Source organism: Protopterus annectens, chromosome 1.part0 (assembly GCF_019279795.1).
Source record: "Protopterus annectens isolate FY-2018-M chromosome 1.part0, PAN1.0, whole genome shotgun sequence".
Taxonomy (NCBI): Eukaryota; Metazoa; Chordata; order Ceratodontiformes; family Protopteridae; genus Protopterus; species Protopterus annectens.
The window spans coordinates 534,340,904-534,357,010 of NC_056725.1; the positions used below are offsets into that span (position 1 = coordinate 534,340,904).

A 16,107-nucleotide genomic window follows, 5' to 3' on the forward strand; every position below is an offset into this window, starting at 1 on the left:
AGGTAACGGACTGCAACAGTGAATACACTCCAACATCTACATTTATGATAAATGTACACAACTGTACTATGTTCATAGTGTTTCACTGTTGCAGTCATTGCATTTGGGTAGAATCCCAAAGCTATGGTTGGGAGGCTGGAGCTAAACAGCATTAGGTGTGGCTATAAGGCCCTGCAGCACTGCAGTGGCAAAGCCTGGCCTGGACTTAGAGAGGCAAATGGTAATGCTTTGTAAAGATGTGAACAAAACTCCAAAGTAGCAGACTCTAGAATGTCTTTGGTTGGTACTCCTTTGAGAAAGGCTGCTGAAGTAGCTGCAGCTCTGGTGGAATGAGACCTAATGCCCTTGGGCACATGTTTACCATGGTGTAAGTAGCAGAAACGGATGCAGTGGCTTATCCACTTTGAAATTATCTGCTTTGAAATAGCCTTCCCTTCTGATCCTGCAGCATATGACACTAGTAATTGCTCAGTTTTTCTTAGAGCTTTAGCCCTGCTCAAGTAGAATCTTAGCTGTCTGTGTACGTCCAAGGAATGCAGAATTCTCTCCCCTTTGTTCTGCGGATTTGGATAAAAAGTTGGCAGATGAATGGTTTGGTTAAGAGCCACACTGGAAACCACCTTAGGCATAAAAGTAGGATTTGTCCTCCGACACCCCCTGTCCGGGTAAAATATGATAAAAGGCTCTACAGCCATGAGGGCCTGTAGCTCTGAAACTCTTCTTGCTGAAGTAATTGCCAGTAGCAGAGCTGTCTTCCATAAGAACTTTATATCAGCGGTAGCAGCTGGTTCCAATGGAGGCAGGGTGAGCTTTTCCAGCACATAATTGAGGTCCCATGCAGGTAATGGTGATCTTCTAGGGGGCCTTAAATTTTTGGCTCCTCTAAGATACTGCTTTAGTAAAGGATGAGAAAAGATTGGTGGCTCTGTGCTGTAATGAGCCGAAATGGCAGAGGCATGGATTTTGATAGATGAGAAACATAGGCCTTTGTCAAGCATCTCAGTTAAGTATTGTAATATCTGAGGAATATTGGGTTCTGCTGTATCCGTTCCTTGTGCTCGATTCCAAGCACAGAATATCTTCCACTTGTCAGCATAAGATTTTCTAGTACTAGGCCTTCTGGCTTCCAAAATGACATCCATCACAGCTTTACTGAGAGGTGGTGCTTGTATGATTACATGATTAGCCATGCTGCCAAGTTTAGAGTCTGTAGTTGATTGTGCAGTATTTGACTGTTTTGCTGGGAAAGTAGTTGTGGTCTTTGAGGCAAGGTCCATATGCTGGGTATTGAGACAAGTTCCTTAGGACTAGGTACCAGTATTGGCGGGGCCAGTCCGGGGCAATTAATATAATCTTTGGCTTCTTTTGTCTGACTTTTAGGAGGACCTTGGGTAGAAGAGGCAGAGGAGGAAAGGCGTAAACTGATAGGTTTTTCCAACTGAAGGATAGGGCGTCCACTTTCCATGCTTGTCTGTGATAAGTCCTGGTGCAGAAGCTTTTCAATTGATAATTTTGAGGAGAGGCAAACAGATCTATGTCTGGGTTCCCCCATTTCTCTGTTATGCTGAAGACCTGTGGATTTAGTTTCCACTCGTGAGGATTCATAAGGTTTCTGCTTAAATCGTCTGCCAAGAGTGTTTTGTTTTCCTGGCAGGAATTGAGCTTGAAGATGTATTTGGTAGGTCAACGCTGTGTCCCACAGTGCCATGGCTAATCTGCAAAGAGGGTATGACTGTGTGCCCCCTTGCTTGTTTATATACCACATGACTGTGGTGTTGTCCGGGATGAAGCAAGTCCTTGAAGGCTGTTAGGGCATTTTGAACAGCTAGCATCTCTTTCTGGTTAATATGCAGATGCATTTGTTTTGGTGCCCATATGCCCTGAATGCATCTTCCTGCCATGTGGGCCCCCCAAGCATAATCTGACGAGTCTGTTAAGGTTTGGCTGGCAGGGGGTAGAGTGAAGGGCCATCCCATGATTTGGTGACAGGCCTTTGCCCACCATAGAAACTCCTGTTGCAGGCAGGGAATGAGAGGAATCATTGTTTCCAGACTGTGTGAATGTTGACTCCATAAACTTTTTAGGTACCATTGAAGTTTCCTCATATGCAGTCTTGCATAGGATGCAGGAAGTTTTTGTTGCCAACAGTTTGAAGTAAGTAGTCAGTTGCCTTTGTTTGTCTGGTGTAAGGTAAGCCATCTGGGCAGTTGTATTCAAGCTTGCACCCAGGAATGCTATCTTTTGAAAGGGTACCACTTGTGATTTTATTTCATTTATTGTGTACCCTAGGCATGTTAGAAGCCTTTTCACGAACGCCAGGTGTCGAAGAAGAGTGTCCTTGTTCTCTGCTTGAATGAGACAGCCGTCCAAGTAAGGATATATTTGTATACTTCTTTGTCTGCAAAATGCAATTACTGGTGCCAGGCACTTTGTAAAAACCCTGGGCGCAGTAGATAAGCCAAAGGGCAGTGCAGAGAATTGGTAATGCATTAAGCCAGCCTTGAATCGGAGGTATCTTCTGCACGATTGTCTTGTTGGGACAAGCAGGTAATGCCTCTTTTAGGCCTAATGTCACCAGCCAAGCATTCTTGCCCAGCATGGGCAGAAGCTGCTGCAAAGTCAGCACTTTGAATTTTGGAATGTCCAGGTATGTGTTCAAAATTGATAAATCCAGTATTGGCCGCCAAGCCTTGTCCTTTCTGGGTACCAAGAACAGTCTTGAGTAAAAACCTTGTCCTTTTCCTGTTCTGGTACTGGATGAATGGCCCCCATATCCATGGAGGATGTAACCTGCTTATGTGCCTCTGCCCGTTGATTTTTGGGCAGATCTGGCCAACTGTTTGCCATTGGCAGTGTGTGGAAATGGAATCTGTATCCCTGTGATGCTATGTTTAGTACCCACTTGTCCTGGGTTATTAACTGCCAATTTTGAGCAAAAAATGCTAATTTTCCCCCTAAGGGTGCTGTCAAAAGATAAGTGCTTGGTGTAGGCAGAGGGAAGTCATTGGGACTGTTTTCTGTAGGTTTGTGCTTTATCTTCCCCTGATTTGGAGGTAGATGCACCCCATTGCTTTGACCTGTATGAATCTTGCACCTGGTATCTGGAACCCTTTGGGCATCTGGATTTGCCCCTTTGAGCTCTGTCTGATACAGAAAAGGACCAATGTTTTGTAGGCCAGTGTCTACTGAATCTTGGTGGCTGCACTTGTAAGAAGTCTTTAACCGTTTGCATAGACTTAGCTTTGTCTTCCATTTTCTTTAAAACCTCTTCTGCCTTAATACCAAACAGAATCATGCTGTAAAGGTGCATCTAGCAATTTAGCTTTTATCATGATCAGGCAAATTTTGTTCCTTTAACCAGGCATGCCTCGTAATCACAGATCCAGTAACTGTGGCCCTGCAGGAGGCCTCTAAGGAATCAAAACCACATTGCAAAGTATACTTTCCAACTTGTTCAGCTGCATGCAATAATTCCTGCAATTCTTTATTTTCTGCACATTCTGAAATCAACATCATTTTCTGTTTCAGCAATCCCATAACATGTTGTTGGTACTTAAGTATATGAAATCGACAGTTTAAGGCCCTGACTGCCAAGGTTGCAGATGTATAAGCCCCGCCCCCCCCATCTGTCTAGTGCCCTTGAATCCCTGTCAGAGGGGGTAGGATTTTTTGCTGTTGAGGCCTTAAATCCTTTGGACCCTGTGAAATAGTTTCAGGATCAGCAGCAGGGTTTCTAAATAAAAATGGATGCGAGTCAGGGACCCTGTAATATCTTTCAGGCTTACTGGGAGCCGGAGGTAAGGAGTCAGGGGCCAAGCTTGACAATGAAAACACATCATCCACAATGTCTAAAACAGGGGGAATGGCTAAAGGCTTGTGCTAAGGGAGAAGGAAATCCCTGAGCCTCTTTTTTGATTTTGAGAAGTCTTGACTCTCCCAGTGAATGCTCCCTCAAAGTATGCAAGGTTTCTCCAAATGAATAATCCTCTGGAGGAAATGCAGATGGAATAGACTCCTCAGCATCAGAATCCTCATAGGGAGGTATAGATAATTCCTGATCAGAAGAGGAATCAGAAGAAATAGAAACCGGATCTGAAGATTCATAATCAGTGTCTTGCCTAGGCCTCTTTTCTGATGGGTACCCCTAATCAAGGTAATAAGGTCTCCAGCCATTTTGATCATCTGTTTTTTAAGCATAGAGGCCTGTGCATGGGGCTCATGCATCTTTTTTTTTTTAGTTTTAGAAGTTGCCTTTGTCTTTGGTTTTGCAGCTGTTGTCGGTTTGATATATAAATGTTGAGTTCTGAATACTCCCTCAGAAGCCGGTGCCTGCTCAGCAGCTCCGGACCCATCCGAGGGAGATACATTTGTCTGTCCAAAACCTTGAGTATCTTGCGGCATGCCGGACTCCAGATGGGTGTCGGTAGAGGCCTGCGACTCTCAGGTAGTGGGTATCAGGGGCTGCGAAAGTGCCTCACTTGAGTACCTGCGAACTGGCTTAGGAGAAGCTTTGTCGGTTTTGGATCTCGACTGCCTTTCTCTGTCCTTTTCTTTGCGTTTATGTACTCCGGTAGTCGGATTGCTATCTGATGACATTTCTGGGTAGTTAAATCGGTTTCCAAAATACTTTGATGCAAAATTATACAGACGCTTAGTGCGTTGGTTAAATCTAGCACAAAACCAACAGCCAGGCATGTTGTGATCAGGGCCTAGGCAAGGAATACAGTATGAATGGAAATCCTTATGAGGTATTTGCTTCCCACAAGTAAAACAATTATTAACTTTTTCTGACATCGGTAAAAAGCAAGAAAAAAAAGTTTCCCCAATGGGGTACTTAGGGGTACTTTAGTGAAGACTTCTGTTCTGAAACTCACACTCTAATATTTCAGTAGTTGGCCAACCGGCACTTGCGAAATGCTTTTGCTTCGGGCATCGTGCAGCAAGAAAGACTACAGAAAATGGCGTTGGCTGCATGTTTTATACCCCTGACGTCATGGAAGAGAAGACAGCAACCGCCGCAGGACCCAAGGCTTTGAAATTCAGGCCAACTGAGGGCAACCTGCCAGCAGATTACCCAAATGTAATGACTGCAACAGTGAAACACATCATGTGTCCTTAAATATACCACACTGGCCTAATTTCTAGGAGTATTAAGGTATTACACAGTGCACACACTGCGTTGCTTGAGTTTATTTGTTGCTGCTGTTTTTTTGTACATAAACTTTTTACCTGTTGCTTTGGATAAATGTATGTGGTGCCAAAGCAGTGCAGAGCAGCTCCTAGTTTCCTCAGACAAAAAAACAGGAGCTTAGGAAGGCCCGCACTTAGCTACTATATGCACTGTAATCTCCATGAGTTTGACTGCCATCCTTCCACCCTTAAACTATCAACTCAGATTTGCAGCCAAACAGCTAGTGGTCTTCTTTGTTTGATTACTACGTCTTGTAGGTGGACTCATCTTCACAATCTGCATGCCGGTTCTCTCAACTGTGCATGCACAGTATGACTGACTACCAACAGGGAATGCAAGAGGGGATGTATTCTACTTTGCATCCTTCTTAACCCCAATTCCCAAGCTATCCCCAGATCTGATTTCCTGGACACACCCACAACTATTCCCATCAAAGTCTTTTAAAGAGCCACAACACATTGACGGACACCTCTTCAAAACTAAAAACATGTTAACAAATCCAGCTCATCTCGCATATCAAAAACATAAACTAGTGTCACAAGAAAGAACTCTGAAGAAAGTCTCTATGGATAAACGTTTTAAAACTCACTCCAGCCTCAACAGCTGTAATTCACACAAACACAAGCAATTCCAGTGCACACTACATACCCCCAAAATGCAACTTCTCTCTCCTCCTCATTCTCCACACACAGAAACTCAAAAAGCCGACCAGACAAAGCAAAATATGGCCCCTACAAGAAATGTCAACACTATCACAAAACAAAACCTTCTCTCAAGACAACATACCACACCATACCACTGTCACATCAACCCACTCACTCCACCCAACCAACTACAACAAACACATTTCATGTCACAAACAATCTTGGAAATCACCAGCTAATTAATTTCGCAAATTCACTATCAGGCTTATCCTACTCTTACACATACTCCTCCTGCACAGTTACAAGGAAAACAACCAAAGGCCATATCAAGCTACCACAAACGTACACCCACACACCTTCTGCTAACATAACCATAACCTCAAACATTAAAAGGAAAAAGGTCAATAACCTAGAGCAAATAACATCTTTATTGGCATATACTAATCTTACGTAACAGGCATCACCAAATCATGGGTCAAACTGGGCACCTCAGACCTAACCAACTATTTCCCACACTAGAATGACATTCTCAGTCCAAGGCCAAGCTCAAGACAAGGACGAGGACGAGGAAAAGTACAATTGTGTACACTTACCATAAATGTAGATGTCAGTGTATTCACTGTTGCAGTTATCATATTTGGGTTATCTGCCTGCAGGTAGCCCTCAGCCGGCCTGAATACCAGAGTCTTGGGATTTCTGCGTCAGATGCTGTCGCTTCTTCCATGATGTCAGGTCGTCAGGGATATAAAACATGCAACCGACGCCATTACATCAGTTTTTCTTGCCCCAGATGTCAGGTGCCTCCACAATAGGAAGCAAATGTATGGTGTAGAACACTCCCAGCAAAAAGCAAATACATAGTTTAGGATATGCCAAACCAAAAAGGATAGGAGAAAACAAAGAATCAGGGGGCTGGAGGGAGGGTAACCAAGACTGCAACAGTGAATACACTCGAACATCTACATTTATGGTAAGTGTACACAACTGTACTATGTTCTTTGTTTTTCACTGTTGCAGTCATCACATTTGGGTAGATTCCCAAAGCTAAGGAAGGGTGGAGGTAGATTAAGAAGTATTAGGGCTGGCAATCAGGCCCTGTAAGACTATTGTGGCAAATCCAGCACTGGATTTAGAAAAGATAGGCAAGTGGTAATGCTTGGTGAAAGTATGTACAGAGCTCCAGGTTGCAGCTTCCAGGATGTCCCTGGTAGGGACTCCTCTGAAAATTGCAGCAGAGGTAGATGCAGCCCTAGTGGAATGCATTCTTACTCCGTGTGGTAGGTTTTCCATGGTGCTTGTAGCAGAAATGTATGCAGTCTGCTATTCATTTGCAAAAATGCAGCAAAAATGTCAAACTATAATCTCACTTTTCTGAAGAGCCCAACCGATATGTGACAAAGTACAGGCAGAAGCACAGTAACAGCTGAAACTAAGAGAATAAATTTGCAATGACCATCCGTAGACATTAATTGCATGTTTTTACATAAGAAGCAGATGTCTGTCAATTAACTGACAACACTACAGAGTACAAGTATGCAATACTGTAATTTTCTTGAATTACAACTTAAAAAAAAAGCATGTGGGTACTGTAATGCACGTCCGTGAAATATTTTGTTTATAGTGCATAATTTGTTAGCTATTTAACCAAACAGGAAGGAAAAACAGGTGGGAGTTTGATGCTTTGCAAAACAGTGATTATTCCCAGTGCTATGGAGCTTGGTTCTAAATTTGACAAGAGGAGTGCAACAAAAAAAAATCTCCCACTGTAAGGACGGAAAGGCTGACAAGAAAACAGTACATCAGTCTGGTCACCTGCTGTGAACTGTCAATCACATGCAGATAATGGGTCAAATTACCTTTAGCTCTGACAGCTAAAGAAGGTAGGTGTGAAGGGGGAGGGGAGATACCTTGAACTAGAAATCAAGTTAGCATTTCTAAGAAGAAAGAGCAATAAAATGCACTTTTCAATTCTGTTCTGTAGCATTTGCACTGCTTGTGTTTGAAGTGAAGTGGTCATTGAAAAAGGATAAAAATTTAACCAAATGTAGGTGACTATAACACAGCAGTGAATGCCTGTAAAATCAGTGGACTGACAGGAGCTTTAGGGAAAACTTGGCAGATCTGATGCAATTTTTTGGAGACAAAATGCATTCTGGGATACTTAGAGGCAGACTAAACAGAATTATTTCAAGATGCCAGACCCCATGTGGTCAGTGTCAGAAATTGAGTATAAAAACATCTAAAAAGCTCTAAATAGTCTCAGAGTGGTGTTAAAATGTAGGAAACCCCAAACCATGATGAAATAAACATGTTTTTTGAGTCTGAGTGCGGTTGTCCTTTAAACTTTACTTGCTTTCAAGGAAGCTTAAATACTAATTAGTTATGGTAACAGTGATTAGGGTTTGACTTAATTGATTTCCCTATTTAGTGATGCAGCTTAATGTGTTAGTTGGTCTGAAGTAGTATTGTATATAAGAAAGCTCTCACCTTTATTTTATTTTGTGCATTAAACATCAGCTGTGTTTGCTTGTTTTCTCTTTTTTGACTCGTTTTGTATTACACTTGAAATTGCAGTGGAACTCTTTTAGATAATGACTCCAACCAGATCCTTGCTTCAAGAAGGGAAGCAAACCTTAAGATGTCTGGTACAGAGAGGCAGGATGAATCAATCATAGCAGACCCTGGCTCCATGGATCTGATGTTGATGCTTCAGCTCCAAGACTAGTCCCAATGCGAAGGCACTGAAGCAAAACGACCCAGGGTTACTGTTGGAGTAGTAGTAGTAGTAATTCTCTCTAGATCGGACACCAGAACTTCCCAATGTCAGATTATTGAGCTCCAAAACCAAAGGATGGATCAGAGAAGGAGATAAGACTGTATAGGTAGTGGCAGAAAGGGTCAAGGATCCAATGGGAGATGGAGCCAATATAAACCCCATCTGGATCTGAGCTCAGCAAGACTCCTGGAGGACCTGAGAAATGTAGTGGACTGAGGTCAGGAATGCTTTTTAGGTGTTTGCATAAAAGGGGAGTGTAGCTGAGGGGAGATAGTATTTTGGATCCAACAAACTCGGATCAGAGGTTTTTTGAATTTTCTGTGGTGGCGCCAAGGAAGTATTTGGAAACTTTGGAGGCGGTTTCCTGTGCTCTAATGGAGCATTTAAATATTTACTGAGGGTTTGAGCCTTAAGGGACAGTGAAAATGAAGGAGGCAGCAATCCTTTAAGGAAAAACTTGTTACGCCCGTCAGCTATAACTCTAGAACTGAACCCTGCACAAGCAGTACAATTTGTACTCAAGTGAGCAGTTCCTAAACAATAAACACACTCCCTGTGGGCAACAGATTAGGGATTTTATGCCCACAGGAAGTACATTTCTTAAAACCTGTTGGCTCATCAGCCATCACAGAAAAAAAGCTAAATAGGCAGAAAAAATTGTCCTAGTGAAAAAATACCACCAATGGTAATAAAGAATACCCTGTTGCAAAGGGTAGGATTTAGAGGCAGAGAAAAAAAAAAAAAAAGAGGACCAACAATGGTACTTGCAGAGAATGCTAGTTTGAGATAGTAGGAGAGGTTGAAAAAATGATATAAACAGAAGAGAATATCAAAATAAAGAATGAGTTAATGCACTTACTGTTGTAAATACAAGAAAATAGCTGTTGTAAGAGAGGATCTTACATCTGTGCACGATGGCAACAAGAGAGATCTGGGGGTACTGGGGATGGACTGGGGCATTATAGAAGCATCATCCATAGCATTGTAACTGCACCTAATACTGTCTAGCAACCTGAGTGACCTGTGAAAAGGTAAACTCTGCAATCGATGCTTAGACTTTGCTGTAGGAAGATCCGATATAACTTTAAGGAGTTAAGGACAGATTAAATACTTTGTCTTAAATCTGGTAATTAACAGTCCTACAGGCAAGGGTAGAAGATGTTTAATCTTTCTTTCCCCCACCCATAGCCTTTATCTTTGTCAGTAGGTAGGGCATTAAGCATTGGGCAGACGCTTACAGGGTTTATCTGAAGAAAGATATTGCTGAAGGGTCTGCTACTGTTTTTTATACAGTTATTTAAAATAATTAGGGACTTTACAAAACTCTTCTGGTCTCTCAGGAGTTAGCGGTTGAGAATCAGGTGCAGAAGAGGTGGACTAAAACGTGTCCTGGAAATCCTCAAGGGCAGGAGGGACTGGAGAAGGGGGTAAGGGTTCCCATCTCCAAAAGGGTGCAAACACATCATCTGATCAGAGATCTTAGTGGACTGCCATTCAAAGTGTTATATCATGTTCCATTTAGTCTCCCCATAGGAAGCTTCATCAATAGAGGAATAAGGTGAAACGTCATGCCCTTCAACAGAAAAGATTTGCTCTGGAAAATGCAGCTAACAGGAATAGTGCAGAGAATGGTCAGAGTCACAGTCCTGCTCTTTATTAGAAAGGGAAGCCAAGGTAGGTTTAGAGTAATAGCCCAAGGATGCAATGACCCAAAGGTAGGAGATCACAATGACATGATCCTTTTCTCTAGCTGCTGAGGATGAGGCCAAGTGCTTAGTCTTCTGTTTTTTTTTGTAGGTGTGACATCCGCTTGGATGAGAAGTGGAGGATCAGAACCATGTCTGACGTAATTTAGAAAGCCTGGGATCTCTTCTTAACTAAAATGTATGGGACGCCATGTGGCCCTTCAGAAATGAGACACTTCCTCTGATGCAACAGGCAGTCTGCAAGGCTTTAGAAGCCATACCTGCCTCCAATGGGGTCTCAGTAGTGGCAACCGAGAAGCAGCCTGACATACATGGGTTCTGTAACCTCAATGGATATGCTGGAGTCAGAAATGTTGGCCTGTGGATAAGTTCGAGGCCTCAAGCCCCCCCCCCCCCCGGTTACAAATGGATGTTAGAGGATGCAAACTCTAGCATCTTGGACTGGGCCAAGTGTTAAAGGTGCTAGGTCTCCAGAAAGGTGTTTAGAGTAGTAAGCCTAGACCCAAGGATTTTTATAATTAACTGGCAAGACCAAAGCAAGATTTGTGATTGTGTTCTGGGTCTAGGCAAAAGAGACACTTGGTATGCATGTCTTTGAATGGAATCTGCCTACCACACTTGCTCTTACCATTCCAGACTGACATCTACAACTTTCAGCAAATTATTGTAAGATAAAAAGGAAGGTTCCCCAATGGGGCACTTATCTAAATGAAAGATCAAAGCAAAGGCACCAATGACCAAACTGCGAACAGTCTGATGGATAAACAACCTGCGTGTTCTGGCTAATGGAGAGAGCCTGATGACCCATGCTTGTCTGTCCATACTTGTATCCTAATACGTTCAAGTTGAGGTCATGCCTCAGATGTATAACTGGTACGCCAGCCAGATGTCAGCGGTTTTAATCTATACATCGGGAATACTGCAATAGTGATTTCAGTTGGGACATCTTTACAGACAACATACAGTGCACCACTGACTAGCACAAGCATCAGAAGAGAGAGTCCGATATACACCTCCCCATATGCCCTTAATAACCACAAGGGGATGCAGATCCTTACCATACAAATGTCTGCTACCTTGCAGATCTGAAAATTAGTCCAATAACAGAATGCCCATACATCTTAAACAGCTGTGTCATTAAGTGAAAAATAAATGCTTTCTTCCTCAGATGTGTGCTTTCCATTTCTATTATGGAAGAACATTTAAATTAAAATCTTAACCTGAAAATACAAAAGTAATCTTTCTCTGAAGTGTGCTTCCCACTTCTACTATACAAGAAAACAAAATAAAACCTTTCTAGCATAATTAATATACAGTCCTGATTTACAATGGGGCTCAATAGCTTCAGTTTAGGTAATAGCAGGTCTGGTCACAGCATAATGTTTCACCTGAATTAAGAAACAAAAGCAACTTTACAGACTTGCAAAAGCACACAAATCTGCTGTGCATTAGAACTATGACATGGTTGTAACTGTTTTCACTGCTCAATAAACAGCAATGTAAATCTTACCTTGCATATAAATTCAATATCTTCTCTTTCAATATCTTTAATCACCATGATCTTCATCTTGTTTAGAAAATGCAAAGCCAAATCGCTAAGAGCATCTCTGCAACAAATTTTATCACCATCAAATTAAAAAAAGTAGAAAAAAAAGTTATTACCATAACATTCTGTGCTGCCGATCTTTATCTATTCTTGACAGGTGGGTTACGTTCCAATCCACAGAACAGTTTTGGCAGATATACAACTCGTGCCAGCCAAAAAACTCTCGAGCTAAGTCTACCCACAATGCCCTTCTTTACATTACCTCAGAGTGAACAGACTTGTAGAAAAACAGAAGGAAACTAAACAAGTGAAGAAGCCATGTCCAATGTGCATCCTAACAAGACATTCGGGACAAAGGTTCACTCCTCCAGGAATCCACAGGAGGGGGAAGCAGGGTGGGATGTCAAGAAAAGATTAAGATCGACAACACAGATGAAATGTTATGGTAAGAACACAACTTTATCTGATGCTGTCAATCTTCATCTATTCTTGACAGTTAGGACAGAGTCCCCAGGTACTTTAGATCCTGGGTGGCCCTACGGAAGGATATTTCTGAGAGCCATAGAACCAAAGCAGGCTCTTCCCCTGGAGACCAAAACCAATTTGAAATGAGTAATAAAAGTATGAGTAGCCCACATTGTTACTGTACATATTTCACTCAAGGAAGCCTTAAAATGGAAAACAGCTGGAGTGACCACTGAAGTGGTGGAATGTGCCTCCACTGGCACAGGTAACTTGAGGTTCTTTGTATTACTTACATTTATAATAGAATCTCTCAACCATTTTTACAAGGTAACCTTAAAAACAGATTTCCTTAAGATTGTGCCAAAAAAATATCCAAACAAGTGTAGGCAATATTCCCCTTTGTTGGAAATATTGGGAAAGAAAACAGGCAAGTCTATGGCGTGATTAATGTAAGAAAGTATGGATTGGTTCAGTGTGTCACTGTATCCTTATGGAAAATTTAGTAAGGGGGGTTTGAACACAAGGTCTGCTCTTCTTGCAGAAGTTATAGCTATGAGGAAAAGTCTCATGTTGTCACTGGTTCAAAGGGGGTAAAGTACCAGTGACTGCAGAACAGTAAGGTCACATGGGGGAAAGGGATTTTTAAATGGAGGCTGTAAATGTACAGTTTCCTTGGGGAAGACGTTACAGTCTAAGTGAAGTCTCCGAAGCCATTATGGAAATTAAAGATGGCAGCTAGAATGACCAACTGTGGAGGCGAAAGCTCCTTTAGCAAAAAAAGTACAGTTGTGTACACTTACCATAAATGTAGATGTTAGAGTGTAATCACTGTTGCAGTCATCACATTTGGGTTATCTGCTTGCAGTAGCCCTCAGTCAGCCTGATTAACAAAGTCTTGCAGCCTCCGTTGGTTGCTGTCCCATATTCCCTGACGTCAGGGGTATAAAGCATGCAGCAGATGCCATTACATCACTTTTTCTTGCCCCAGATGTCAGATGCCCCCATAATGGGAAGCAAATATGTGTGTGTATATGTATATATATATATATATATATATATATATATATATATATATATATATACATACATATATATATATATATATATATATATATATACATACATACACACACACACACACACACACACACACACACACACACACAAGGTTACACTTCCAACAGAAAAGCAAATACACCAAAAAGCTTTACACATAGTAAGCAGGAAAAGAGGTATAGCCAATAGAAATCAGGGGGTTGGTGGGAGGGTAACTAGGACTGCAACAGCGAATACACTCGAACATCTACATTTATTATAAGTGTACACAACTGCACTATGTTCTTCATGTTTCACTGTTGCAATCATCACATTTGGGTAGATTCCCAAAGCTAAGGATGGGAGGAGGAAATTAGATAGTATTAGGACCAGCTATAAGGACCTGCAAGACTGCAGTGGCAAAGCCAGCCCTGGATTTAGAGAAAACTGGCAAATGGTAATGCTTGATGAATATGTAAAGAACTCCAGGTAGCAGCTTCTAGGATGTCCCTGGTAGGGACACCTCTGAGAAAAGGCTGCAGAGGTAGATGCAGCTCTGGTAGAATGTGGTCTAATCCTCAGCGGAGTAGGCTTTCCATGGTGCTTATAGCAGAAATTAAACGCAATGGCCTATCCACTTAGAAATGGTTTGCTTTGAAATGGCCTTCTCCTCTGCCCCTGCAGCAAATGCAACCAGCAGTTCAGATTTCCTGAGAGGTTTACTCCTGCCCAAATAAAATCTAAGCTGTCTGTGCACATCTAAGGAGTGCAAATTTCTCTCCCCTTTGTTCTGTGGATTAGAAAACAAGGTTAGCAAATGAATGGACTGATTCAGGGCCATTCGGGGCCACACTGGATACCACCTTGGGCATGAAGGAGGTATTGGTCCTGAGGGACACCCAATCCGCATGAAAAATGATGAAAGGCTCCACTGCCATGAGGGCCTGTAATTCAGACATCCTTCGGCTAAAAGGAAGGCTGTTTTCCAAGAAAGGAATTACAACTTTGCATTTGCAGCTGGCTCAAAAGGAGGTAGAGTGAGTTTTTCCAATACAAAGTTAAGGTCCCAGGCTGGGGTTGGAGCTCTCCTGGGTGGTCTTAAGTTTTTGGCCCCTCTAAGGAACTGCTTCAGCAGTGGATGAGAGAAGAGGGGTGGTTCTGTGTTATAATGAGCTGAAACTGCTTAGGCGTGGATTTTAATGGAGGAAAAAGACAAGCCCCTGTGCAGCATCTCACTTAAGTATTGAAGAAGCTTAGGTAAATTGGGCGCTGCTGTGTCCATCCTGAGTTTGGTTTGAAGAACAAAATCTTTTCCATTTTTCAGCGTAGGATTTTCTAGTACTAGGCCTCCTTCCCTCCAAAATGACATCCAATACTTGCTTACTGAGGGATGGTAACAGAGAGATCAGGTAATTAACCAGGCTGCCAGGTTCAGAGTTTGAAGCTGTGGGTGCAGAATCTGGCCCTCCTGCTATGACAGGACAGGGGGATCCACTTTCCAAGCTTGTTTGTGGGGAGTCCTTGTGCAGAATTTTTTCAATTGGTAGTTCTGGGGGGGAGGCAAACAGGTCTATACCTGGGCTCCCCCATTTGTTTCTCAACATGTTGAATATCTTTGGTTCCAGTTTCCACTCGTACAGGTCCATGAGATTTCTGCTTAGATAGTCTGCCAGTGTGTTTAGCTTTCCTGGCCGGAATTGAGCCTGTAGGTGCACTTAGTAGCTCAAGGCTGTGTTCTCCAGAGCCATAGCTAGTCTGCAGAGAGGGTATGAGTGGGTTCCCACCTGCTTGTTTATGTACCACATAACAGTGGTATTGTCTGTCTTTACCATTAATTGTCCTGGAAGGATGTGGTCCTTGAAGGCTGTCAGGGCATTCTGTACAACTAACATTTCTTTCTGATTGACGTCCAGGTGCATTTGACTTGGGTTCCATTTGCCCTGAATGCACTTCCCTGCCAAGTGAGCCCCCCATGCATAGTCTGATGAGTCTGTTGCTAGGGTTTGGGCAGCAGGGGGTAGAGTGAATGCCAGTCCCTTGTTTTGGTGACAGGCATCTGCCCACCAAAGTAACTATCTGTAGACAAGGAATGATAGGACGCATTGCTTCTAGATCCTGAGAATGCTACCATACGCTTTTTAGATACCATTGTAGTTTCCTCATATGCAGTCTTGCATATGGAATTAGTAGAATGCAGGAGGCCATGAACCTCAGGGCTTGCAGTATCTTCCTTGCAGATAGCTGGGTCTTTGTGGCCAGTAGTTTGAAGTAGGCCGTCAAATTAACTTGTTTTTCTGGCGTGAGAAAAGCCATCTGGGAAGTTGTGTTCAAGCTTCAATTTTTGGAAAATGGAAATTTCAGAATCCTGATCAGAAGAATCCTAAGCAAACTCAGTCCTAGGTCTCTTACAGGGGGAAGGTTGGCTTCCCCTGATTAAAGTAATAAGGTCTTCAGCCATTCTTATTTGTTTTTTTTAGAGGACTGACCATGCTGTCTGGACATCTGTTTTCTAGGCATAGATCGAGTTTTAGGCCTTGAAGAAGAAGATGGCATCTGTTTAATATGCAAGTTAGTAGGCCTAAATACACCCTCAGAAGTTGGTGCCCGCACAGCAGCTCCGGACCCATCCAAGGTAGAGACATCCGCAGGTTCCACAGTTGAAGCATCTCGTGGCATACCGGACTCCGAATGGGTCTCAGTAGAGGCCTGCAAATCTGAAGTAGTAGGTCTCAGGGGCTCCAAAA

General features: G+C 42.6%; 1 protein-coding gene across 1 annotated transcript in view; it reads right to left on the reverse strand.

The window, feature by feature from the left end:
* The window catches only part of CCT4 (chaperonin containing TCP1 subunit 4), a gene marked incomplete in the record, with an annotated part of 539,719 nt that overhangs the window by 202,903 nt on the left and 320,709 nt on the right, over positions 1 to 16,107 (reverse strand). Inside the window, 1 exon segment of the mRNA XM_044061172.1 lies at positions 11,828 to 11,924. Within this exon segment, the coding sequence (XP_043917107.1) occupies positions 11,828 to 11,924 (97 nt within the window).